This window comes from Chrysochloris asiatica, unplaced genomic scaffold (genome assembly GCF_000296735.1).
Source record: "Chrysochloris asiatica unplaced genomic scaffold, ChrAsi1.0 scaffold00053, whole genome shotgun sequence".
NCBI classification, from domain to species: domain Eukaryota; kingdom Metazoa; phylum Chordata; class Mammalia; order Afrosoricida; family Chrysochloridae; genus Chrysochloris; species Chrysochloris asiatica.
Window position 1 is genome coordinate 9950696 of NW_006408571.1, and position 27875 is coordinate 9978570.

General features: G+C 44.7%; 1 protein-coding gene across 1 annotated transcript in view; it reads right to left on the bottom strand.

The window, feature by feature from the left end:
* Positions 1-27875, bottom strand: part of B4GALT1 (UDP-Gal:betaGlcNAc beta 1,4- galactosyltransferase, polypeptide 1) — a 60370-nt gene that overhangs the window by 12001 nt on the left and 20494 nt on the right. Inside the window, exon 2 of the mRNA XM_006863029.1 lies at positions 11465-11700. Coding sequence (XP_006863091.1) covers positions 11465-11700 — 236 coding nt within the window. The remainder of the gene's footprint in view (positions 1-11464; positions 11701-27875) is intronic.

Here is a 27875-nt window from a genome sequence, read left to right on the forward strand (position 1 = left end):
TACCTTCAGATATTTCACACTTTAGGCAGATATGGGTGGTGGGGAGGACACCCTAAGAAACAGTCTCTCCAGAGCTGTTAAAACCTTTCTTTGTTCTCTTTTATCTTTATTGTACATGAAGGCACTTTTAATTACAGTAAAGAAAAAAGAGAACAAAAATCACACAGTGTATGGTTTCATTTATAGGAAATGTCCAGAACTGAGCTATAGAGCTAGAAAGCACATCAGTAGTGTAGGGTTGGGGTAACAAACCACGGTGGCACAATGGTAAGGGGTCCCCTGCCAGCTGCAAGGTGGATGCTTTAAACCCAGCAGCCACTGCACAGGAGACAGGCCCAGTGACCTGCCCGGTGACGGATGCTCTGAGGCAGCTCGGCTCTATTATACACGGTCACCAGGAGTTGAACCGGACACAATGGTGGAAGAAGATGGAGTACAGAGGTGATGGGGTAAAAAAAAAAAAAAAAATCTTCTAAAATTGACTGGTGATGAATTACAGAACTCTGAATATGCTAAAACCCATGAATTGTGCACTTTAAATTGGTGAATTCTATAGTATGTGAAGCTCTGGTAGTGTAGTGGTTAAGAGTCGGGCTGCTAACCTCAAGGTCGGCAGTTCGAAACTACCAGCCATTCTGTGGGAGAAAGATGAAGCTTTCTGCTCCCATAAAGATATACAGCCTCAGAAACCCTGTACAAGGTCGCTATGAGTCAGAACTGACTCCACGGCACATAGCCACCACAAGCAGCATAGTCTGTGAATTAGATCACAAAAAAACTGGTTTTTTGTTTGTTTTTTCCAAAAAGCCAGCTCTAGAGATGGGAGAGATTCAGTGGGTTCCATTCTTCCCTCTCTTATATATATATTCATTCTTTGCAACAAACATTTATTGGACATACACTGCTGACTTAGCAGTAGGGAAACAGAAAAGGAAAAGACGGTCCTGCTTGCTTTTGAGGAGCTCTGAATTTAATATGCAGTTGTAATGGGGTTCTATGGAAAAAAAGAGCAGTGTCTTCAAAGGAACTGGGAGAAATTAAGAAAATATGAATTCTAATGAGATGTGAAAGTGGGGGCAGGGGGTGAGAGTGGGAAACCCTTGAAGCTTTTAAACAAAGACTGTTTTGCATGTAAAGGAAGGATCTGTGGCCACTTTATCCCGACCAAAGGCAGGAAGACAAGTTAGGAGGCTGTTGCATGATTCATGCAAGCCTAGGAGACCACACAGTAATGGTGGGCAACTAGAGAACACCTCCCAAGGGCTGCACCTTCCCTTGCACGCCTCACCCACTCCCTGTGATGTACATCACGCTTACAGACTTCCATCCCCAGCCAAATCCTCACTGTGGCTAACACAAGAATGACCTTCCCATCAAAGCAACAGGAGGCTGATGACTAACTACAGAACACCCTGGGCTCCTCACCCAAATCCTGAGTCTCTAGAAGATATCAAAGCACTCTGCCTCCCTTGAATGTCAGGTCCATGTGTGTACACAGGAGCCCTAATCATTCCAGACCATGGCAGCTTAGGGACGGAGCACACCTGGCTTTCTCTCCACTCTGAGATAGCCTAAATGAAGAAGCTGGAAGAAGTCAGTTTCTACAGGATGGGAGAGACACTGTCACTCCTGTACACATTCCCTGGCCCATCACAGACCCTCTTTCCCCTGGGTTTGCAGGTACCCCCTGGCTCTTAGCACCACCACCCAGCAGCAGGTCAGCAGCACTGCTCATGTTTGCTAAACTACATACAGTCTGAATAGGTCAAGATCAGGAGCAGAGGAAGCTCTAGCTGGAGTGAGCTAGGGATGGTGGACAGGGCGCGAGGTGATCCTCAGAGAATTCTGGGAAGCCTGCTATTGCAAAAATGCTGACTTTACTGTGTAGACCAAAAGATCTACGGTTCAAACCCACCAGGGCTCCACAGAAGTGTGGTAGTCTGCTTCTGTAACGATTTATGACCTTAGAAGCCCTGTGAGGCCATTCTGCTCTGTTCTTAGGGTAGCTGTAAGACAGAACTGACTAGATGGTGACAGGGTTAGTTTGGTTTATGGTTAAGTGCTTGGCTACTAACTGAAAGTTTGGTAGTTTGAACATACCCGGAGGTGCATAGGAAATAAAGTCTGGTGATCTGCTTCTGAAAGGTTATAGCCATGAAAATGTTATGGAACAGTTCTACTCTGCAATGCATGGTCTTGAGTAAGAATCAACTTGACAGCAATACCCACTCAGTCATGAGCTAACTCTGGTTTTAAACTATAATATAGTAGCTCTGGGCTTGGCCAGAGCCCTCAAAACAACTTGGATCGAGGACTAAGCTCTCCATCAAGGACTGAGTGGACAGGGTGGTTCTGTGTCCATTACAGTAATCACTTGTAGGAGCCAGACAACTGGAACAGAGAGCACTGAGCTAACCGAATAGCCCAGCAGTAATTCCTGGATGGGGGAGCAGAGGAGAGAAATTTAAATCCCCAGTTCTATAGGAACCATAACAGGATGCCTGCCTCTCTCCCCAGACCTGCCAACCTTCCTGGGCACTGAGACTTGACTTTCTTACAGATTGTATCAAGAGGGTGACACCAAGTACTTTCAGCATGTGTAAGATCCCAAATCACATAAAAACAACTGAGAAAAGACATCTTTCAGAATATATCTTGGCCACTTGTATTAAGAATCATACAAATACTTAAGACCATTTCTAAACCCATTCTCCCGTATTTTAAAATCTAGCCTGGAGAAATGATCCTAAATGAGGAACATGAAAACACAGAATAAAGTTCAGACTCAAAGATATTCATTATGGCATTATTGACACAACTGGAAGGTGGAGATGATCTAACTGCACGACAGAGAGGAATAGTTACATAAATTAGAACTCTGTGATCGATTACTATGGAGGAATGAGAAGTGATGATTATGGAGACCATGAAATAACATGGAAAGATGCTGATGATATAGAATTAGAGAACAAAGCAGAACACAAAAGTATTTATCTATACATAGCATGAGCTCAACAGTGGTTAATTTTAAGAAGGTAAAGTATCTAGTTTCTGCATGAAGGTCTGGCTTGTAGAGCCCTGAGCATTTCCCAGCAAGGCCACAGAAGCCCTGGTCTTGCTTGGGAGACTCCAGGGCCTGCGGATGGCACGCATGGCAGCTGTTTGCACAGGTCCCCGTGGCCAGCAGGGTCTCTGCTCTAGGTCTGATCTGCATGCGTGTGAACATTACCAGGGTGGTGGCAGTGGTGGCCGTATCAGCAGCGGTGACAGCAGTAGTTAGTCGATACTTCTCACTTTCTCTCATTCTTTACAGGAGGCGGAAGGCACAGAAGAGAAGGTAGGTGGAGAGTAAGAGGCAAATCACAGAGAAGAACTCCTCCTTCAGCTTGCTTTGCTACAAACAGGATTAGCAAGTAAAGGCAAAGGGCCCGGACTGGAAGGGGGAAAAAAAGAGAGAGAAAGAGGATGGATTCGAGGGAGAGAGGTTAAGGGAAAGAGAGGCACACATCAAGGCTGTAAAGGAATGGGCTCATTCTGATCACCCTTGCTCCAGGGCAAGGGTAAACCCCTAATAAACTGTCTGTCATTCCCTGTCTAGGAGTCCAGCAAGGGTGAGCAGAGAAAACAGTGTTTCCTGGTTCAATATCCAGGAAGGCAGTTTACCAGCTCTGTAAGGAGTATAAATGCTTTAATACCTTCCCCAAGGGAACAGAGAAAGGCAGCAACAGAGATGGGGGAGAGGGGATGGGACACACATATACACACACGCATGTGCATGCACACACACACACACACACACACACACAGCATTCAGCTTTCCCCCCACCCCCAGCCTGCTGGCCCCCATATTCTAAAAGAAGGGAGTGCTACCAGACAGCACACATCAATCTGGCTGCTGATAGCTCAGGGAGAATAAGGAACTGGGGAGGCAAACACAGGCCACCAAGACAAAGTGGTGGGGGTCACAGGCCTAAGCAGTGAGAGAACTTGATATTTGCGTACTACCTGAGGCATTCCCCACCCACTGGCCTCTTCTCTCCTACTTCCTTAACATATATGCTGTTATAATGTGACGGGGTACCTAGGCTCCCAGCGTGGCCCCTCTTTGTGAGTCCTTCTGTATGAATTGGCGCAGATGCCGCCCAAGTGATAAGATTGTAGCCCACCTGCATGTATAAATATTGCTTGTAAAAGTGATTTCAGCCAGCAGACACCTTCCTTTTTATTGCAGCTCCTGATAATAAAGGTGTTTCTCCATTTTTGTTTATATGAGATGTTTGTGAATTGGACTCAAGTGCTCCAGGGCATTGTGCCCAAACTAACAGCAGGTGTCTCCTCAGTACTGGGCAGACTCCTGAGTCTGAGACCTCAACTGATCTTGGCCTGCTGCTTGGTCCAGTGACAGGACTGGGCAACGCATCCCCTCACTCACTAAGGTACAAAGGGCTGTCTCTACACCTGGTCTTGAGGCAAGCAGCCAGGAACTGCCTCCCTCACACTGTCACCCTAAAACAGGGCACACACCCCAAAACACCGAAAAGAAAAAGGGATAAAAATCCAAAGCTAGACAAAGACTCCTGAGGGCAACCAGCTGGGTCCTCCTCCTACCCCTCCATCCTTTCATACCAAGGTTCTCCTGTTAACATGACAATTAGGCAAGCCTCCCAGAGGGTTCTAACTAAGGCTATTACTCAAAAACTGCTGTGACCTAGCAGGAGTTAACAGCATTAAACAAGTGTTTGTGAAGTTGGTCCCCAGTGAGGGGAATTGAAATGTTCTGGGAATAAACATGGTGTTCATTAGGCCTCAGCTGACCTGTCCAAATCCCAGTTCTGCCACAGCTTTCATGTGACCGTGAGCTAGAGGCTTACCTTGTGAGCGTCCCCTACCCGTCCGAAGTAACAAGAATAATACTTATTTGCATCACTGGGGGAGTTGTCTGACCATTAACCACCATGGGGCTAAAGTAGATTTTCTACATTTTTCCTATAGTGGGAAGTCACCTTGAGGACAGTGTCCCAGGCAGCCTGTGCCTGTCTGTTCTCAAGGCTCTGCATGACCAGGCTTGCCTGGGAGAGGAGGCTACACTTCAAAACAGCCTAGACCAGGCCAGAGAACCAGAAGCAAGGAACCCTGAGAGTGGGTAAGAGTCTCAGTGAGACGTTACGTGCTTCAAACCCTGAGTGGGTACCAACTGTGCTGCGAGGGAGGAAGCAGGGAGGCAAACCCTAGGGATTCAGAGCCCAGGGCCAGTGTGGTATGCACCCAGGAAATCAGCCCACACTAGAGAGTTCAATGGCCTGGGAGCATGGGAGCAGCAGAATGCTGCACAGAGCTACTGCAGTTTTTTGATTTGGTGGGAAGGGGTGTTAAATGATGGCCAGGAAGAGAAAGAAACTAGGGGAGGGAGATGAAGACATGTCAGGGAGAGGAAGAACAGAGACACAGGACGGGAGAAGCAATGTGAATCTGGGTGGTGATGGAGAGTCCAGTGTGGCTGTGGCCGGATGTGAGGAGGAAATGGCTGGAGGGAAAACAAGGCAGAAAGGCAGAGGGTCTCAGATGTCTCAGGGCTTCAGACCTTTTCGAGCTTTATCTGTGGACTGTGTGGATATCCTGAAGGTTTGAGAGAAAGAGGAGCATGGCCAAGACAGATCTTGGAAGATCTCAGGAAGATGACTTGAAGCAATTCAGAGGATATACTAATGGAATGGAGAGACCTGGCCAGCTCTTCTGGGGCAAAGGTCGGCTATGGTTATTACAAACCCATCTAACCAGCTAGGATGCATTCCTCACCTTTTCTATGCTTTCTGTGATAGCTAGTCCTGCAAACATACTGTATTTCTTTAGTTAGGGCTAGTGCTGCCAGGTGGCAACCTGCCCTGGGTGGTTTCACAGTTTCCTTTACCCCACCCCCCAGGTATTAGGCATTGTTGAGGGCAGCACCCTCTTTGCAATGATGTCCGGTTACCCACCTCCACACCCAGGGCTGGATACTGATCCCTGGACCCGAATGGGCTGGCAGTGGTGGCTAGCCAAAAAGGGATGATGGTTCATATTTAGAATGAGTGACAAAAACCTGTGAAAGCTCATGTCTGAGTATGGTGCTATAGACACAAAGCAACTGTGAAGAAGCTGGCAGGCCCGGCATGGCTCTCACATCCCCTGAGAATCTGTCTTCCACCTAGCAGGTCTCTACAGCAGTACCCCTTATCCTCTGATCTCATGGAGACCACAACAAACGGGAGGGCGGGTCCCAATGCTGGTACTGACCAGGGGTGAAGTAGGGTGTGCAGTAAAGGGTTTGTCACCATAGTACAGGGTAGAGGAAGTAGGCAGGAAGAATGGGTGGAGAAGACAAGACAAATGACAACACCAGGCGCTAACTGAGGCTTCACCCAGTACAAGGCATTTCACAACCCAGTGAGGTAGGTGCCTCACCCCACCAAAGCGGAAATGACAGTCAGTCAGTGCCTAAGGTCATGAACCAAGAGCTCACCTAGGCAGTGGAGCCCCAGGCTCACTCCCAGTGCTAGGTACTGTACTGCTAACAGTTTGAGGCAGGAGTTAAACACCCTGGAGGAGAGAGAGTTACTGTGATGCAGTGAGGGGTCATTACACTTGGAGATGGGGGCTGGGGGTTCAGCAGAGGTCCTGCTGTTACTTATATGACACTCTACCTGTCACTTCCCCTCTCTGTGAGTCGGGTTTCCCACCTGTGAAATACAACAGAGGGTTTCAAGCAACAGATGCAACCTCAGGCATCCCAACAAATCTGAGCAAAAACTGAAGGGGATGCTAAAGAGGTAGAGCTGGGGGCATGACCCACACTTCAAGTAGAACAGCACAACAGTGGCTCTCTATGAAGGGGGCTCTGTGTGTGTGCGCACGCTATGTAGTATTTCATGAAGCAGAAAGAAGTTCTGCTCTTTAAAAGGTTTGGATGGGAACCAATGGACAGGAGCCCCTCCCATTTTAAGTATTTGTTCTCTCATTTTTATGAGACTTTTGCTGGGGCGCTGTGGATCAGCACTGGACTGCAAACCACAAGACTGGCGCTTCTAACCCACCAGGCTGCTCCTCAGAAACCCTATATAGGGTTCCCATGAGTCAGAACTGACTCCGACAGCACTTAAAACAACAACAACAACAGGGGGAGACAGAATGAAGAATCACAATGACAGAATTCCAAGGTTTCTGGCCTTGGGATGCAGAGCCCAGAGGGATGCTAATGGAACCTGTTGATGGGTTCCATTAAGTTGATTCTGATTCAGAGTAAAAGTAACCCAGAGGGTTTTCTTGTCTGTAATCTGCACAGAAACAAATCACTAGGTCTTCATGGCAGAGCTGATGGATAGTTCAACTCACCAACCTTTTGCTTACCAGTAGAGTGCTTAACCATGGTACCACTAGAGCTCTTTTGAATGAGGCTTATTGTTGTTAAGTGCCCTCAAGTTGGTACAGCAACCCTGTATAGAATTTCCGAGGAGTGGCTAGTGGGTTTGAATTGCTGATCTTTTGGTTAGAAGTCCAGTGCTTGTCTGATAGTGCCACATCAGCTTATCCTGAAAGAAGCTAACAGTCTATGAGGCTGATTGGATCAACTAAGGGCTCCCACAATCTCTTTCTTCCTCTTCTAGAATAGAACCATGAAACAGAACACAGGAAGTCCCTAATTGCAGCTGGGGCAAACTCTAAAGGTTTCGCCCTCTTCTTCTTTTTCCAGGTTTAGGTTTCCTATTACAACTTAATTATGTGCCCTTCATAGATACCATACAGCTAATATTCTTTAGGAGAAAGAGGTGGGCAGAGACTTCTTCCTTCTTGATTTGATTATCTGGAAATGTACACTATATTTTATCTAAGAAATAAATGAGGTGGAAGTAGAACAGAAAAGATAAGATTAGTTTGGGGAATTAAAAAATAAACTAACTCTTGGAAGAGAAGGAAAAGATGTAGGGACCAAAAAGATATGCATAGGGGGAAAAGACACAAAATTAAAAAAAAAAAAAACACATGTAAAAAGTAAAAGTATTTCTGGTGCTAGCTAAAGGAGCTCAGTGGCCCAATGGCTAAATGCTTGATGGCTAAATGAAAGGTTGGTAATTCCAAAGCACCTAGCAGTTTGAGGGAGAAGGGTCTGGTGATCTGCTCCCACAAAGCCTAGGAAACCCTACGGGGCAGTTCTTCTATCTTATAGGTTAGAACTGACCCGACAACATACAAAAACAACATATTAACTAAACTGTAAGTGGGGAAAGAGGAGGAGTTTCCAGTATCCAAGGGAAAGTAGAGATGGTGGAGTGGAGGTATTAATTTAGGTCTGCTTTCCCCACTGTGATTCACAGAACATTCATCACTGGAGATGACTCTTGGGAAACATTTCTCTGGGCAGCACTGCCGTGTGGTCTTCTGAGTCTTGCCAGGATCCACAGCGCTCACTGGTATTAGACAAATGTTCCTTGATGGCAGGACTTTTCTTTAAAAGTTTGTTGGCTGGAAGTGGCCTGCATTTTGCAGGACATTTACCTGCTCTTTAACATTCTCCAAAATTCCTCCAAGATGATCCACATAGACCTGGTTGAATCCATCTCTTGGAGGGTTCTCAATATACAGGTATACCTCAGATAGTGCAGGTTTGGTTCCAGACCACCACAGTGAAGCAAATACTTCAACAGTGAGCCACATGAATTTTTCGGTTTTACAATTCAGATATAAAAGTTTATGTTTAACATTAAGAGTGCTATTAGGTTTTGAAAAAGTTTGAAATACTATGAGAATTTCCAAAATGTGACACAGACATGAAAAGAGTACATGTTCTTGGAAAAAATGATGCCAATCGATTCGTTCTGTGTAGCGCTGCTACAAACCTTCAATTTGTTAAAAAAAAAACAACCAAAAAACAAAAAAAACATGCAATGTCTCCTAAGTGATGCACAATAAAACAAAGTATACCTGTACAATGGTGTACTGAATGCTCTGCAGGGACAACACCTGCTTCCCATAGTTTAACCTGTCGTTCCTCACATTTATGGGGCTCAGCTCTCTATTTGGAAAGCACACTTAGAGAGAAACACCAACTTAGGCAGAGCCGGTGTTAGTCATCACAGCGGAGCCACTGGTCTAAGCCTTCTTGGGTTACTTGTCTTTCAGCTTGGATTACAGAGGGCAAAAACCTGTAGCTGGTATAGGACATTTTGGAACCTGGGTAATATCTATATAAATTGTGCCAAGAGAATTTAAACTGACATCTAAATTTCACTGGTCCAGTATTTGTTTTGATTTTATAAATTGAACAAGGAAGTCTCACATTCACCTAAAACCCAGCGTTTCTATACATCAAGTCTCTGGGTGATGTGAATCGTAAACAAACAAACATGGGTTCAAACTCATGAGTCGTTCCTTAGAAACTCTACACAGGGTCGTTAGGAGTCAGAACTGAGTTGGCAGTTAACAACAACAAAAATATGGTTGGCAGTTTGAATCTACCCAGAGGTGTTCCAGAAGAAAGTCTGGCAGTCTACTTCTAAAACCTCCATCATTAAAGATCCTATGGAACACAGTTCTTTCTACTCTTGATACACCTGGGATCACCATGAGTCAACTGGTTGGTGGCTATCCAGACTATTGTTGTCCATCTTCTGCTCAGGAAGATTTATGGGGGACCATCATCAGCTGCCTTGCTGAGTCATCCCTGACAACATTTATGTTGGGTATCACTCATCTACTAGTATAATAGCTTTCAGAGAAAGCAACGAAGCCAGCTGGCATGGTTTGTTCTTAATAATCCCTGCTGGCTCCCAGAGACTGTACTTCCTCTTTCAGATGCTCACTGCCATTGCTTTAATAACAGGCTCCTCAATCTTGCCAGGATCAACATGTGCTCACTGACATTAGACAAATGTCTCGATTGCTTGGATTGAAGTGGCCTGCATTTTGTAGGATATTTACCTGTTCTTTCTTCCAGTCTACAAAATTCCTCCAAAACCTACAATTGCCCGAATGTCTTGCCTGCATTTTTCATAGGGCCACAGTCTATACCTCACTTGGCCAAGGGGCTCAAATTCAACATCAAGGGGCTGCTCTCCTGCCTCCACATCAGGGCTCCATTGGATCAGTTTGTTCTAGTCCCCGCTGCCTAAAAGGCTCGCTAAGGGCAGCAGGTCTCACCACCTCAGCTGCTCTTCTACCTCAGTGGTTGTCTTCATCTCTGGGAATAGGCAAGGCTCCTTCCTGCCTCAAAGCCCTATTTCACTACATCACTATAAGATGCTCATTTCTCCCCCAACCTTTAGAGCCTAGTTTGCATCCTGGTTCTTCCAGGCCACTGATCTCTTCCTTCCTCTGAGCCTCCAAGGCTCTTCATTTGGCAGCCACCATACAATCATGTGCTACCTGGGATTTGACCACATGTTCCCCATGAGGGTGCTGGAACCTTTGGGACAGGTAGGACTGGGCCCTTATGCTTCTTCAGAACCTCTCTCTCTGCAGCACCTGGTGCAGCACTATGCCATGGAAGTCCTCAGAAATGTTGGGTCAACAGAACTGCTGTTTCCTGTCTTCCTGGTCCAAGGAGACCTCGACTTTGGTGGAAGTTGTAAACTGCCAGCATGCTTACTACCTCAGACTGATTTAGAGTTTATCTTGAAATGAAATGGTTTCTGGCCCTTTTAGAAATGGGCATACTTGGACTCTTTAAATACACTGTCAATGAAACTTGGTACATAAATAAGTTATGTCTATGACTGCAGCTGGATTTAAGTAACCATGATAAACTTGGAGTAGCAAAAGAATTCTTGGAAACTTAATAATGCTCTTCAAATGGAATGGAAATAAGCAAAGTTCTTTCAATAAAAATGCCTCTTGGATCAACCTGATTCTCCAGGTGGTGGTGGTAAATGCTAACACATCTTCAGCATTGGCACAATCCCAGATCAGGCATACAACGTGCTCTCTCCTTTCTGAGGCCTGGCCCAGTGCACGTGGCTCTGAGACTTCCCCAGACATTTGCTGGGGGCTGGCATGCAGGCACACAGCCTGGACTTGGGGCGCTGTCTTCTGCAGATGTTCAAGAAGGCCGAATTTGACTGAATAAGCATCCAAGTTGCCTGATAGTCGGGCATCTATCTAAATGGGTATTGTTTTTGAAAGTAAAAGGGAAAAGACACCCAAATCTAAAGCTAGGAAAGATTCGGTGCTTCATTTTGGGAACACTAGGGTTGCCATTTTCTTTCATTTTTCTAGAAATTACTTATAAGCAAGCCCAGCCCATCTATTTCTCTTGGCTAAAGGAGATGACAGTAACACATTTACATGTTTCATAGCTTATCTGGTGGTGGTAATGGCTCCCACTGGATGGTGTCCAAATGCTGTGAAAAGATTGGTTTCCCTTCCCACCCCCATTAGTTACTTGTACACATGGACACCCACTCCCACACCCTTTATTGATCTCCCTACACCTCACCTGGTTGATCACATAGATGCCATAGTCCAACTGCTGGCGCTGCAGGACTGGGTGCAGGTAATACAGCCAGTACTTGAGGTGGTCCTGTCGGTTGCGGAATGGAATAATGATGGCCACTTTGTGAGGAGAGACACAGTTCTTGGGGGCAGAGCGGCCGCCCACCTTAACATTCGGGTTCTGCTTTGCTACTTGTTCCAGGTCCACAGGCATGTTAAACTCGATCATCATGGGGCCAACTAGAGAAGTGAAGGGAAGGAGAAGTTAGCAGGCCACAGGGCTCTCTGCTCCACAACCAGGCCTGTGGGCTAGGACATAGCAGTGTAGAAAAGGCACTCCCATGTGGGCACTTCCTCCAACACTAGGGTGATCAACTGTACCAGGAAATCCCTCAGCTCTGAAAGTCCTGCATCCCAAGAAACACCTTCACCTGGGGAAACCAGGATGGCTGGCCACCCTACCTGGCACTTCCTACACACTCCAGACTGTGTATCCCTTTGTAAGATAGAAATGCAGATAATAATTCCTGCTCAGACTTCCCGACAAGATTGCTGTGAAGATCTGAGATAATGGATGAGAAGGCACTGCCTCAAAAATCCTCCTGTTCAGACCCTTCTGAAGGCCACCTTTCAGTCAAGTCATAGATAGGACTATAAAACAATACCTGTGAAGAATGTGCTTCTTAGAACAGTCAACTATACTAGACCGAAAGGGCAACATTTGCCCCAAACTACAGATGAGAAAATAGCAGGGGCAGGGAAAGCAGATGAATTCAGGGAGGAAGTAGGGAAAGTGTTGGCACATTGCAGGAATTGCAAGCAATGTCACACACAATCTGTGCATGAACTGCTCATGGAAAAGCTAATTGTTGATATAAACTTCCACCTAAAATATAATGTGTTGTTTTTTTAAGAGCTCTTCCAGTTATGTGACATTGTACAAATGACTTAATCACTTTGGACCTAGTATGAGTTAGGGAAGGTAGAGGTATGTGTGTGTTGGTAAGCAAAGCCAAGGTAAGATAATTGGTCTCAACTCAGAAGGTAGCAGGGAGTGGCATGAGCAACCCCATGTTTCAGGAAGGGACTTGATGCACCCAGGGGAGACTGAGGCTAGATGAGAGAAAAGGAAAAGAATGCCAAAGACAAAGGGAATGAAAAAGTGAGGAAGGACCAGGGATGACCTCAAAGTTCTGACCTAGAAAAGCAGGAATCCAGATGAGAGAAATAGTTCCTGAAAATACTAGTCACAGCAAGACACTCAATGGAAAAAAGGCCCCTGGTCAGATAAGAGTAGAAACCCTGTATATTAAATCCTGCTTTTGCAAAGTCATGATGCGCATCAAAGGCTCCAAAAAGTTGTAGAGACAGGACACCCGCTTTGCTTTATTTAATCCACCATTTCCCGAACCTATTTGGCTACAGAACCATTTCTTCAGGGAACACGTTTTAGGAACTATGACTCTAATGCAGGGTGAGGAATGTTTGGCCCTGCCAAGGCAACTGCAATTTCAGCCATCACACTGTTGTTGTTAGTGTTGTTAATTCAGTTCCAACCCATAGCGACCTTGTATAGGGTTTCCGAGGAGCGGCTGGTGAACTTGAAACACTGACCTTACAGTGTAAAATGACTGTGCAGTTCAGCACCCACAGAGCCATCACATTGTTGTTATTGTTGTTGTGATGTGCCGTGGAGCAGGTTCTGACTCATAGCGACCCTGTACAGGGTCTCCGAGGCTGTAAATCTTTACGGGAGTAGAAAGCCTCATCTTTCTCCCACAGAAAGGCTGGTAGTTTCGAACTGCTGACCTTGAGATTAGCAGCCTGATTCATAACCACTTACACTACCAGCACTCCAAATATAGCAAGCTAATTTTTAAGTTGATTAATTTTGTATGGCACACAAATATGTTACAAATTTTAGCAGAAAAATGTTCCCCACCCCTGCTCTAGCGGGACCAGCTTCACCTGTGAGCCGAATAAACCACAGGAACGAAAGAAGGAGCCTACAGAAAAGAGGCAATAATGCTGATCACAAACTCAGAGCAAAGTTCTCCTGAAATGAACTGGTGAGAACCACCTCTGGCCCAGTGCCCAGGCCTCTGCCCACCCCTGCTTATCTATCAAGATGTGGCACCCCAGTACCCCTTTTCTTCAGAGACTGGTTACTCTCCTGAAATGAAACAGCCCAGAGAAAAGGAAGCTGTGGCCCTTGCTCCTCCTGCCTGTCAGCAGGTGCAGACGTGTTCATGTGCTGCTTTTTCTCCCCACCCCAGGGTACTCCTCACAGCTTCCCTCTACTGTTGACCTTCATCCATCATCAGAGGACCTATTCCCATTAGGTCACTTTCTTCTGAGACAAAGTTCTGATCATATCAGTTTCTTGCAAAAGACTTCCGATGGTGCCTTGCTATTTCCAAGGTAATGCCAAATCCCTGAGCTTGGCAAGAAGGCCTTTCATTTTTAGCTCTGTCCAACTCCCTCCCTATTCCTATAACACCAGGCCTGTGTCCATACTCTGTCTTCTGCCAGAGATACCATTCCCTCATTCCTCTAACCAGCAAATATATACATTCTTCAAGGCCTAGCTTAAACATCACCCACTCAAGAGCTCTTTCTGATTCCTCCTCCAATCAGCTACGTCCACAGATCCCTGTACAAATGTCCATTATGCTAATTATTTCATGAATTACACTGAGAGAGGCCAGAATCTTAACATTAAAGCCCCACCCTAATCTAGTCTGTTCCTTTTGCTCTCTTTATTACTACACAGCTTGGATAGCAGATGTTCTGGGTCAGGCAAGGGGCCCCTTAGAATTCCAAGGACCCTGGCTAATTCCTGGCCATGCATCTCCCTCCTTGGGGAGTCAGGTGCCTCACATATCAGCCCCTCAAGCCACTGATGCAACCCCAACCTCCCAAAGTGTCCAAAGGTGAACAGACACCATGCTCCATGACTAGGTAAGATGTTACCCTGGGCCAGTCTTCCTAAAACTTACTGCTCACCAGAATTCTGAGGTACTTAGTAAAAACAAGAATCCAAGGCTTACTGTAAATATCCCTGGAGAGTCTGATTCAGATCTTGGGAAGGACCTAGGGCATAATTAACAAGGAGCACAAATGATTCTTCGTAGGAATGCTGGGCAATACAAAGTTAAAACTTAACACTTTCATGGACATTGCCCTTCCCCACCAGATCTGCTGGGTCTTGGCTCACAAGTCCCCAATCCTGGGCAAAGTCCTACGGGAGGACTTGCTGCACAGTGAGCTTGTGAAAAACATGAAAACATCAGTCATTGAGTTCTTCTCACTTCACAAGACTCAACAACATCTGCAACTCCCACTCCACCCCCACCTATGGTTCTGAAGATGCTGCTAAACATAACTCGATTTTCGGGAACCCAAGAGGCATCTGGACAGTCACCCTATAAAACTGCTGACACCTTCCGAAACCAACCCAGAACACAGGAATTCATATTGGCCCACCCAGCCTCCTAGAAACAGACAGCTGTAGGCTAAGAAATGTCCTAACTTTGCCTCTTAAAGGGTTCCAGAAATGTGTTTCTTAGGTAGAGTCCCAAAGAGGAGACAAGACACCTGGGCCCTGGTCCAGCTCTACCAGTGACTTTCTGGGTGACCTCTGGACCAGTACCGTATAATCTCAGGGCATTGGTTTCTCCATTTGTAAATTGCAGGGCTTGGACTGGATGGTGTCTACAGCCCTAGACTGGACAGCACTTGGCAGCCCTCCACCTAGAGCCAAACACCTCCCTGGGTCCAACGCCAGGCAGGAGGCCTTCCAAGTACCTTGCGTACCTCCTGCCACCTGCAAGGGCCATCCTCGGCTGCACACCTGGCTCTGACTCAAGGAGAAATTCCCAGCCTAAGGCACAGGGCTGAGGACTTTGTGACAGTCCTCAGGCTGGGCCAGGCTTCCTTGCTGTACGGCGCATGGTGTGTGCTACCACAGACCCACATCCCTGCTGGGCTGGCTTGTGTGTTTTCCTGGCTCTGGGAGTAACCCTAAACAGGGTTATATAAGCAGACGAGCAGATGTGTGCCTGTCCTCAGCTCTCCCAGCTCAAGCCCCACCACGTGGGCCTCTCAGCTGGGAGTCCAGGTCATGGCTTTCCTTGTAAGTCGCTCAATCACTTCAACGTGTGAGCTCAATTCAGACAGATTCCATTGCTCCCTTGTCTGGCACAGCAAACCCAAGCACACACAGTCCCCTTCACCAGAAGCCCTGCTTTTATTGACAGACCGATCTCAGCACCACATCCCTGTCTCGCTTTCACGCTGGCCGAGCCACTGGTTTAGTCCTCTAGCCTCAGTCTCAAAGGCTAGTTCTGTAGAATGGGTTCAAATATCCAATCACAGCCTCCCAATGGATTCGCCAGCAGTTGAGGAAACAATCTTTGTCCTGATGCTGGGTTATAAAAATGCTTCACCAGCCTGGGACAAATGATAAAAAGTAAGAACAATATAGGTATTTTTCCATCAAGCTAAATTGATATCTAGGAGTGTCCTGATTAACACTGAACATACCGTGGACTGCCACAAGAATGTGCAAATCTACCTTGGAGAAGTACAGTCAGAATGGTCCTTAGAAGCCAGGATGGCTAGGTACATGGCCATGTCCTCAGAAAGAACCAGTCCCTGGAGAGTGGCATGCTTGGAAATGGTCAGCAAAACAGAAGAGCCTCAATGTGATGGATGAACACAGTTAGAAGACCCTCAATGAGATGGATGAACACAGTTAGAAGACCCTCAATGAGATGGACGAACAGAGTTGCTGCAACAATGGGCTCAAATACCGGAGCCATTGTAAGGGTGGCACTGGACTGGGCAGTGTTTCGTTCTGTTACATAGAAGGTTGCTGAGTCAGAACTGACTTGATGGTACCTAACAACAACTCTTACGAACTGATCATGGTGGATTTAGTTGCAGGATTGATTTAAACAATTTTTTAATTTATTTAAAATTTTTCTTTGGCAGCCTTGGTTGGATCAGACCTGAGTTTCTTTATCATTTTCCTGGATGTTGTTAAGTACTGTGGAGTTGGTTCTGACTCATAGTGACCCTGCACAGGGTTTCTAAGGCTAAAAATCTTTACGGGAGCAGAAAGCCTAATCTTTCTCATGCAAAAGGGCTGGTAGTTTCGAACTGCCGACCTTGAGGTTAGCAGCTCAATTTGTAACCACGCTACCAGAGCTCCTTATAGATGGATTGTTGTTGTTGTTAACTGTTGTAGGGTCATTTCCGAACCATTTGTTGTTGTTATGTGCCGTGGAGTCGATTCCGACTCATAGCGACCCTGTACAGGGTTTCCGAGGCTGTAAATCTTTACGGGAGCAGAAAGCCTCGTCTTTCTCCCGCCGAACAGCTGGTAGTTTCGAACTGCTGACCTTGTGGTTCACAGCACAATTCGTAACCACTATGCTACCATAGCAATCCTATATAGGGTTTCCAAGGAGAGGCTGGTGAGCTTGAACCGCCAACATTGTCATTCAAACAACTTTGCAGTCCACAGCGCTACACCGGGACTCCTATAGATGGATTGTTGTTGTGAAGTGCCATTGAGTTGATTCCAACACATAGCGATCCTGTATAGGGTTTTCTAGGAGCAGCTGGTGAGATTGAACCGCCAACCTTGCAGTTCAAACGGTTTTGCTGTCAGGCGTGTTAGCCCACAGTGCCACACCAGGACTTCTTTATAAAGCATGTAGGCTCTGAATAGTGACTGCCCTCCAGACACAGGGCAAGGTGGGGCCTGGAAGGTGCCCCTTTGAGGCCCATTAGCAGCCTCTACAACAAAGATGTTGTTGTTGTCAAGTGCCGTCAAATCCAACCCATAAAGTTTCCAAGGAGCAGCTGGTGAGCTTGAACCGCAGACCTTGCAGTTCAAAGGACTTTGCAGTCTGGCGCATTAACCCACAGTGCCACAGCCCAAATGAAACAGCTAGAGCTTCAGAGGAAAAGACCTGGAGCTTCAGAGGAAAGGACAGAGAGATAGATTGAATACTGACTAGCAGCAGAAGCCCAACAGGGGCGGTAAGAAAGGAGCAGATAGTTGCTCTCATCTTTAAGATTTCTTTTCTTCTGCAGGCTAGACACTTACTTCGCTTCTTTTTTTTCTAATTGTTAGGGATTTGGGTTAAGTTGTTGATTTTGTTTCTTTCTTCTTTCTGGGTATGTGTGTTTATTGCTATAAATTACCCTGCTTTTGACGTGTCCCAAAGTTTTGGTATGTTTTCATTCATTTGATTCAAAGAATTTGTAAATTTCATTTTTTATTTCTTCTATTACACAGTCGTTTTTAAGCAGGTGTTATTCAATGTCCATGTATTTGATTTTCCCCTTTAATCTTCCTATGGTTGATTTCTAACTGAATAGCTTGTGATCTGAGAAGATGCTTTGTAGTATTTTGATATCTTGCTGGGTATGATTCTTGGTTGGCATTATTTTTCATTCAGAGTTTTATATAGGTCATCCCATTGGCTTTTTGCCTACATAGTTTTTTTCTGAGAAATAAGAGTCTTATTGGTTCACCTTTGTAGATAACTTTTTTGTTTTTCTTAAGCGGCTCTCAGGATTCCTTCTTTGTCTTTGGTTTTGGAAAGTTTGATTATCATATGTCTTGGTGATTTTCTTTTGGGGTGTATCCTGTTTGGGGTTCAATCAGGTTCGTGAATGTTTATCTTCCCATCTTTCGTAGTGCTAGGGAAGTTTTATTCTAAAAACTCTTGTACAATTTGCTCTCTGCTTTTTGGTCTTTTCTTGTTCTAGAATTCTAACCACCCATTAAATGATTTCTCTTCATTGTGTCCTCCATAAATCTTAGGCTTTCTCTGGGTTTTTTCCCTTCTTTTCTCCTGATTGCTCTTCTACCATACTAGTATTGAGAGATTTGTCTTCAAGCTCACTAATTTGGCCTTACATTGAATCGAATCTACTCCTTTGCTCTCTCAATGAATTATCCATTTCTGAAATCTTGGTATTATTCTCTAGGATTTTCATTTGCAGATTTTTTATTGTTTCTAATTTTTCATTTATTTTGTCTGTTTATTCTGTAGTGTTTCCCTGAATTATTCTAAAGTTTCTTCTATGTTCTTGCTTTCATTTGCAGCTTTCTTGATCTTTCTCTCAACCTGCTGAAGGTACCCAATATAATTCTTTTGAATTCTTTATCACATAGTTCCAATACCATTTCTTCCTCAGAAATATTTTCTTGGTCACCTGTTTGAGCCTTTCTTCCTTGTTTTTTTTTTTGGTGTGTGTGTGAACAGAAATTGTTTGCTGTCTTTAGACATTGTGGTACCCTTGTATTGAATTGATGATTGTATACTGATATGTTTTAGGCCCTTCCCACCTGTCTCTTTGTGGATGTGATTAGGGAATGGAAGCATAGGCACAGTTCTCTATTTGCTGTTCATGCAGCACAGTTCAGAGTAATATTGGCTGCTGTCCATCACTGATCAGGTAGTATAGGAGCTGGTACAGCCTCCTTGGCAAAAAGGTAGTAAAACTGTATTTGCAGATGATAAGATCCTAAAAACTTGATGAGAAAATTATTGGAACTCATTGAAAGATTCAGCAAAGTGGCAGGTATAAGATCAACAAACAAAAATCAGTCAAATTCCCTTACACAAAGAGAGTTCTGAAAAGACCATATGAGCTTGGATGAGAACCCAGAACCTCAGAGAAGACCAAAGCACCATCCAACACTTGACAAGCAGTCTTGTGGGACTCCTGTCCTATGGAAATTACAATACAATAAATGCATGTTGTTTTAAATCAAAATGAAAAGAAGTGTGAAAATGGTTGTACAACTCTAGGAATTATAATCAGTGCATGAAGAAACAGTGCATGAAGAAACTGTTGAACTGATGCATATTTTGCTGTATATATTCTCAACACAACAACAAAGTAAGTAAATAATTTTTTTTAAATAAAGAAAATCCCGTGGAGCATAGGTCGACTCTGATATACAAAGGGATGTCATGAGTTAGGGCTAATGGGAATCAACTAGCACAACGGACCAATGGAACATGTAAATATCAGTCACTATGTCTCTGAGACCAGAAGAGCCAACTACTCTGAAAGGAATTCCATTAGAAGGTCCCAGATAGAATGAACGAAAATGTGGCAAAAACTCAAAATTTATATATACATATATATATAAGAGACCAAGCTTACTGGTCAGAAAGAAACTGAAGGAACCCAAGACCTAAGGAGGCCATTAGCCACCCTTCAGGTCTGGAACAGAACTCACCCTCGCGGCCCAATTTTCAGCCAAGTAGTAGACAGCTATACAGGGGAGAACAACAACACTAGGCAGGTATGCTCACCTTGGAATGAATGGTAAACCATTCAAGATGAAAAGGTCAGCCTTTACAGAAGGACAAAACTGAGAAGGATGGGTAGCAGGGAAGAATGGAAATAAGTAAGAACCACAGAGAGAAGGTGCACTAACTTTTTGCATAGAGGGGATTACAATCATTGAGATGAAACAAAGTGTGAGACTTACTGAATAGAAAATAGATGATCTTCTCTGTAAACCTTCACTCAGTTCACAGTAAAAAGTTAAAAGGCTGAGCTAACAGAGCAGGAAACTATCTTGCCTTTAATGTTTTAAAGCTAGATTTTTTGCTCTAAATTCACTTACACAACCAGAGCAAGGGTAAAAACACTCTGACTTCTGATGTCTTTTGTTTCTGGGTAGAGCAGCTGATTCATGATCTGCAGGCATTTTCCACACCTTCAATTTAAAAAATATGTTTTCTTCAGTGCCTATGCCCATAATCTGAGATTTTGCATCAATGCATCAATGCCTATTCTAATGAAAACTGCATTTTTCTCACCTGGGTTTCATAATGCCACATCAACAGGCTCATCAAACACCACTTGTTCCTTGAGAGAATAACACCAAAGTTTAAAGTAAGACATGGATCATAAGATCACCAGAAAAGGCACAGGTGACCACTCAGAACAGGAAACCAGAGATGCCAAACCCTAAGAGAGTAAAACCATGGCCAGATACCAAAACCTCAGAGTCAGGATTTACCTTTAATCAGAATCCTGAAGAATCGTGGCACACTAGGACTGGTGTTTTCAAAGCTAGCCTAACACACTAAAGCTCAGAGAGAGGTTTAGAGACTTCCTCAGGGACACTTACAGGTTGGAGGAAAAAAACAGGTATCTTCCCCTTTGTATCCTTTAGTTTCTAATATTCACCTAATAGTGGACAGAATCACAGCACATCTCCATTATCCCTACACTGTGGCCATGTGATACTATTCTACCTCAGAACCCCCAATCAATAGCAAATCTGCTGTGACATCATTGATCTCTTTCCAAGGATATTTCTGTACCATGTTTGGTCATGGCTCCAAATTCAGTAGGGCAGTGGGAGCAAGGACAGAGCACTGGGAAAGCTTGGGGAGTATGTACTGTAACTTTATGTGACCCAAGGAGAAGGGTTCCACCAGCAGAGGAACCACAGAGATGCAAGGCCCTGAGGTCAAGAGGCAGTGCCTGGGAGGTCACAGGCTTTTAAAGCTTAGAAAACAGGCTCCCCAGGGGTTGTCCTCTGGGGGGAATTTCTGCTTTGTTTGGTTCTGGCCCAAAGGCATATTTTCTCCTCACCCAGCCCTTCTCGCAGCTGGCTTCTCTATTTCCAGTGGAGATTGTGGAAACCTCTTGTCATTACTCAGAAAGGCTGGAAAGGCCACTTTGCCTGGAAACTCCAGGCTAGTCCCAGGAAGCTCTTGCTGCATTTCTCTTTTCTAGGAACTACATTTGGGTGTCTTAGCAAGGATTAGAATGATAATAGGCAAGGTGTTTCATTTTAAGAACTTTACCTGGTGCTGAGACAATCCCTTCCAGTCTGGAGCTGGTCACTAGCAAGACATCCATGGTCTGTCACTTGAGAACTCCAAGTCATGAAGAGCAGGAGTTACCCTGTCCTCCCTTCTGATTACTTTTCCCTCTTCAAGGTCCCACAGCTGATCGCCAAGTCTGTGTGCAGCAGAAGACACTGCACCGGGCACCTTAATAGCTCATTTATCAAAAGCCACCTGGTACAAAAGCAACCCTACACAGGGTTTCCGAGGCTGTAAAATTTTACGAGAGCAGAACACCTCATCTTTCTCCCACGGAACAGCTGGTAGTTTCGAACTGCTGACCTTGTGGTTCGCAGCCCAATTCATAACCACTATACTACCAGAGCTCCTAGACACAGTTTATAGGGATCCAATGCAATACCCAGAGGAGCTCTGGTAGCGCAGTGGTTATGAAGCAGCCTGCTAATCTCAAGGTCAGCAGTTTGAAACTACCAGCTATTACATGGGAGAAAGATGAAGCTTTCTGCTCCTGTAAAGATTTATAGCCTCAGAAATGCTGTACAGAGTCTCTTGAGTCGGAACTGACTCCAGGGCACATAACCACAACAACGTAATACCCAAGGGAAATAGCATGATAGGGAGAGACCTGAGACCAGAGTATTCAAATCCCGGCTCTTCCTCTGAAAAGCCTCAAGCAACTTCCATAACCTCTCTCAGTCTTGTTGTTGATAACAGTTCCTAGCACACAGTAAGGAGTCCTGGTGTGGCACTGTAGGACAAAGCACTGGACTGCAAGGTCGGTGGTTCAAACTCACCAGCTGCTCCTTGGAAACCCTATAGAGTCACTATGAGTCAGAACCGACTTGACAGCACTAAACAACCACAACAACAACACATAGTAAGAAGTCCTGGTGGGGTGCTATAGGATATGCAAAGGACCCAAGGTTGGTTTGAACTGCAAGGTCGACAGTTCCAACTCACCAACCCTATACAGTATAGACTCAACAGCACTTAACAACAACAACAAACACATAGTAATGGAGTCCTGGTGAGGCACAGTAGTATAAACGCTGGACTGTTAACCACAAGGTTGTTTAAAGTAAGACATGGGTCATAAGATCACCAGAAAAGGCACAGGTGACCACTCAAAACAGGAAACCAGAGGTGCCAAACCCTAAGAGAGTAAAGCCATGGCCAGATACCAAAACCTCAGAGTCAGGATTTACCTCTAATCAGAGTCCTGAAGAATCCTGGCACACTAGGACTGGTGGTTTCAACCCTAGCCTAACACACTGAAGCTCAGAGAGAGGTTTAGAGTTCCAACCCACCTGTCATCCTTGGAAACCCTAATACAGGGCCGCTATGAGTCAGAGCCTACTTGATAGCACACAACAACAACAACAACAACAACAACAACAACACATAGTAGGCTAGTAATCCTTAGGATGCAGTGGGTTAAGTGCTGGCCTGTGAACTTACAGGCTGAGGGATCGAGCTAAGCAGTCTCCCTCATATGAAAGGGGAGGTGGTCGGTTCCTATAAAGATGCACAGTATTAGCAGCACTGTGGAGGTGATCTAACTGTCCTATATGGTCTCTGCAAGTCAGAGTTCACTCATGAGCAGTGAGATGTAGGCTGTAGGATAAGCACTGGACTGCTAACCGGCAGGTAGGTGGTTCAAACCCACCAGCCGCTCCTCGGTGTAGCTATGAGTCAGAACCGACTTGATGGCTCTTAATAACAACAACAGGCTGAATAAATATATGAATAATACTTGCATGGAGGTCTCCTATTCTGCAAAAACAGCAAGGAGGCCATATCTGACTTCCTCACGCTTCACACAGGGGTGGGGTGGGGTATCAAACTTAAATCAGTCCAAGACTGATTCCTGTGAGGCAGGGGTCAGACATGCTGCCACCCATCAACCTTGTTTGCCCTCTTCTGACACCAACCATCCCTCCTATGTCTGCCTCACATCTAGGTTTGATAATCTCTTGCAATGGTCATACAGAACTCACAGACAATACTCACAAATACGGGGTTTATTATGCAAGTGACCATGGTACAATTCAGGATCAGAAACAACTCAGGACCCAGCAGTTCCCCGTCAAGAACGTCTCTTCTCTGCTCTACTGCAGGCACACATTTAGCTTTGGCCTCTCAGTCGTGTGTCCCCTTGGCCTTTGCCCTGCTCAGGTTAAGTGTTACAGAGCTCTTTTAGCCAGTCTGTGAATGCCTACAGGATACACTTCTGCAAGCCAGCCTCCTGCTTGTAGGCACTCAGCCTGGTAGTCCTCTCTGTCCCTCCATGCTGCCTTCTCTGTGGCCTCTCACGCTCTTGGTTCTTCTTTCTTAACAGGGAGTCATCTTTGTGTTTCTGAGATGACTCCTTTGAAGCCTAGTAGGATGGCTAAAATGAACCAATCCCACTGTGAGAGTGCTGTATACCTTATTTGCATGACCCCACCCAATTAAGGAGCTCTGGTAGCTTAGTGGTTACGAATTGGGCTGCGAACCACAAGGTCAGCAGTTCGAAACAACCAGCTGTTCCGCGGGAGAAAGATGAGGCTTTCTGCTCCCGTAAAGATTTCCAGCCTCGGAAACCCTGTACAGGGTCGCTATGAGTCGGAACCGACTCCACGGCACATAACAACAACAACAACCCAATTATTGGGTGAGAGTTAAGAAAACTTTGGATAAAAAGGCATCCCTCAGAGGTGTCATAAAGAGCAAATGCTTAGTGAGAGCTATCAGCTAAGCTCAGTTATAACTGCCATACTTGGAATGTGGAGAAATCAAGGGTCATTGACATAGTTAGGAGTCCTGGGGTGGCACTGTAGGATAAGCACTGGACCACAAGGTCGGTGGTTCAAACTCACCAGCTGCTCCTTGGAACTGACTTGATCTTTTGTAAAAGTGAAGTGGCATAAAGCAACCTTTCAGAAAGTGAGGGATACCCACCTGTATAGCAAAATGTTAACATTTTGGAAATTAAGAAAGTCAGTATTGGATGAAGTAAATTAGAATCAGAATTAGCTAGTAAATAATACCATCTATAAAAGTTAAAAATACATGGACATATGGCTCTATTTGGAGTCCTGGTGTAGCTCTGTAGGATAAGCATTGGACTGCTAACCGTTAGAGGTTCAAACCCACCAGACCCTTCTTGGAAACCCTATATGGGATCTTTATGAGTCAGAACCAACTCAGCAGCACTTCACATCAACATGATTCTACTTATATGATATTCTCAAAAGACAGGATAATGATTGTACCAGAGGACAGATGAGTGGTTGGCAGGGGTTAAAGGTAGGAGGAGAGTGTAATAACAAAGGCAGTTTTTATGGGGTGAAGGAACTATTTCATATTCTGATTGTGGTGGTGCTTGCATAAATATAAACTCGCAGTTGCGTCCAACTCATAGTTACCCTATAGGACTGAGTAGAACTGCCTCATAGGGTTCCCAAGGCAGCAGTCTTCATAGAAACAGAATGCCACATCTTTGTCCGGCAGCACAGCCGGGAGATTCAAACCACTGACCATTCAGTTAGCAGTAGTGCTTAAGCACTTATCACCAGGCTCCTAACACAAATATATACGTGTTACAATTCAAAGAACGATATATCAAAAATTGTACATTTTACTGTATGTAAAGGGCCCTGACCCACCTAGACTTGGCCTAGGATCCTGAGTCAGATCTGTCACTTTTTGTCACCCAGGGGAGCCTGACACCATCTTACATTAAAGGACAGTTCACTTCCTGTTCTGACTTCAGTCACCTGACTATACTGTGGCTTTTCTACTGCTGTCTGCAGCCAGAGAATTCTGAGCCTCTTGGTAAGTTTTCATCTTCCCCATAAAACTGTAAGTTCATATTCTAGCATGTAAATTAGTCTCCTGTGACTTTTATTACTGAGTCAGCTGCCCCTCTGATGAGTTCAGAAGTAATGACTGAATTTCTGTTAACAAGAACACCCTTTTCCTATCTAGAAGCAGACCTGGCCTGTGTTGAGCCTGCTGTCCTAAGGGCCAGCTTGGCAGGCAGCCAGCCATGCACTTTTAGCAATACCTCTCTGTTATCAGGACCATTTAACCATGCAGCCAGCTCCAATTTCCTCCTCCAAGAGTGGGGATAAGAATGTCTTCCTTTAAGTATTAAATGAGATAATATGTACACATACTTATCACAGTGCATGACACTAATAGATGTTTAATAATGTTACCTTGCCTTCTTCCCTGACTCCTTAGAACTCAAAATTTACAGATTACTGCAGATGCATAAACATGAGTCACTAAAATTTCACATTGCTAGCCTGATCAACAAGCAACATCCTTATCAATGGAGAAAAGATTGAAGTTGTCAAGGACTTCATTCCTTTTAGATCAACTATCAACACTCATGGAAGCAGCAGTCAAGAAATCAAATGACGTATTTCATTAGGCAAATCTGCTGCACAAGACCTTTTTAAAGTGTTGAAAAGCAAAGATGTCAGTTTGAGGACTAAGGCGTGCCTGACCCAAGCCATGGTATTTTCAATAACCTCATATGCATGTGAAAGTTGGACAGTAAATAAGGAAGACCGTAGAAGAATTGATGCCTTTGAGTTATGATGTTAAAAGAGAATATTGAAAGTGCCATGGGCTGCCAAAAGAACCAATAGATCTGTGTTGGAAGAAGTGCAGCCAGAGTGCTCCTTGGATGCCAGGATGGCCAAACTTCGTCTTTCATACTTCAGACATATTGTCAGGAGGGACCAGTCGCTGGAGAAGGATATCATGTTTGTTAAGGTGGAGGGTCAGAGAAAAAGAGGAAGACCACCAGCGAGATGGACTAGCCACGTGGCAGCATCAATGGGCTCAAGCGTGGCAACAATAGCAAGGTTGGCCCAGGATCGGGTAGTGTTTCATTCTGCTGTGCATAAGGTCACTATGAGTCGGCACCAACTTGATGGCACCTGACAACAACACAACCTGCATGATCCACTAACACCAGAGATCATTTGGAGGAAAAGTCTTGGATCACAGTGGGCCCCTGGAGTATGACATAAGGCTTCCTGCAACACATGAAGACTGGACAGTGAGTTTGTTCATCCTCTCTGCCTGAGACAAGGACTAAAATGTTAAACAACTAGTTTAGATTAAAAGAAGAATCATTTTTTATAATATTTTACAATATTGGGATGATAAAGCCTTCCTAAGTAAGAAACAGTCTGAAGTCATAAAAAACAAAACCAAGCTTAATCCCATAAAAATTCAAAGATACCAGAGGAAAAACAGATGACAGAAAGGTAGACCACTTTGCAAACAATACTTAATAAAAATAAGAAATATCCATAGTATTAAAGATTATATAAACCAATGACTTATCATTGCAAATATCTTCTTTAAACATAAAAGACAGCCATATACATGGACATCACCAGATGGAATACACAAGAATCAAACTGATTATATCTGTGGGAAGAAACAGTAGAAAAGTGCAATATCACCAGCCAAAACAAGGCCAAGGAAGACCATCAATTGCTCATATGCAAGTTCAAGCTAAAGCTGAAGAAAATTCAAATGGGTCCATGGAAACAAAAATATGACTCTGAATATGGTGGTTGGTGGTTGTATGCCACCAAGTCTGTTCTGACTCATAGCGACCCTGTATGGGGTTCTGTGGCTATAAACCTTTACAGGAGCAGAAAGCCTCATCTTTCTCCCAAGGAGTGACAGGTAGATTCAAACTACTGCCCTTGCAGTTAGCAGCCCAGCTCATAATCCACTATGCTACCAGGGCTCCTTGAGTATTGTTGCTAAGTGTCTTCAAATCAGTTTTGATGCATAGCAGCCCTGTACAGGGTTTCCAAGGAGCGGCTAGTGAGTTTGAACCGCCAACCTTGTGCTTAGCAGTCCAGTGCTGATCCTACAGCGCTACACAAGGACTCTCAATGGAGTGTCCCACCTGGATTTAGAGATCATCTCAAGAACATACTTGATGCATTAGACACTAATGATCAAAGACCAGAAGCATTATAGGATGACATCAAGAACATCATAAAGGAAGAAAGCAAAAGGTCATTAAAAAGACAGAAAAGGAAAAAAGATAAAAATGGATGTCAGAAGAGACTCTGAAACTTGCTCTCCAGCATAGAGAAGCTGAAGTGAATGGAAGAAATGAGGAAGTATAAAAGATGAACAGAAAATATCAAAGGTCAGCTTGAGAGGACAAAGTCCAGTATTATAATTACATGTGCATACCCGTGGAGTTAGAAAACCAAAAGGCAAGAACACGCTCAGCATTTCTCCAGCTGAAAGAACTGAAGAAAATTCAAGCCTTGGTTTGCAATACTAAAGGATTCAATGGGCAAAATACTGAATGATGCTGAAAGCATGAAAAAAAGGAAGGAATAGACAAAGGTCACCGTACATAAAAGAAAGAGCTGCTGTTCAACCATTTCAAAAAGAAATATATGATTAAGAACTAATGGTAATCATCGTAGGTTTTATTCCCTGTTAAAGTTTTCAGAAGCTGGGCAAATCATTGCGGTGCCTGGCCCTTAAACGTGCCATGTGCCTTTGCTCTCAGGT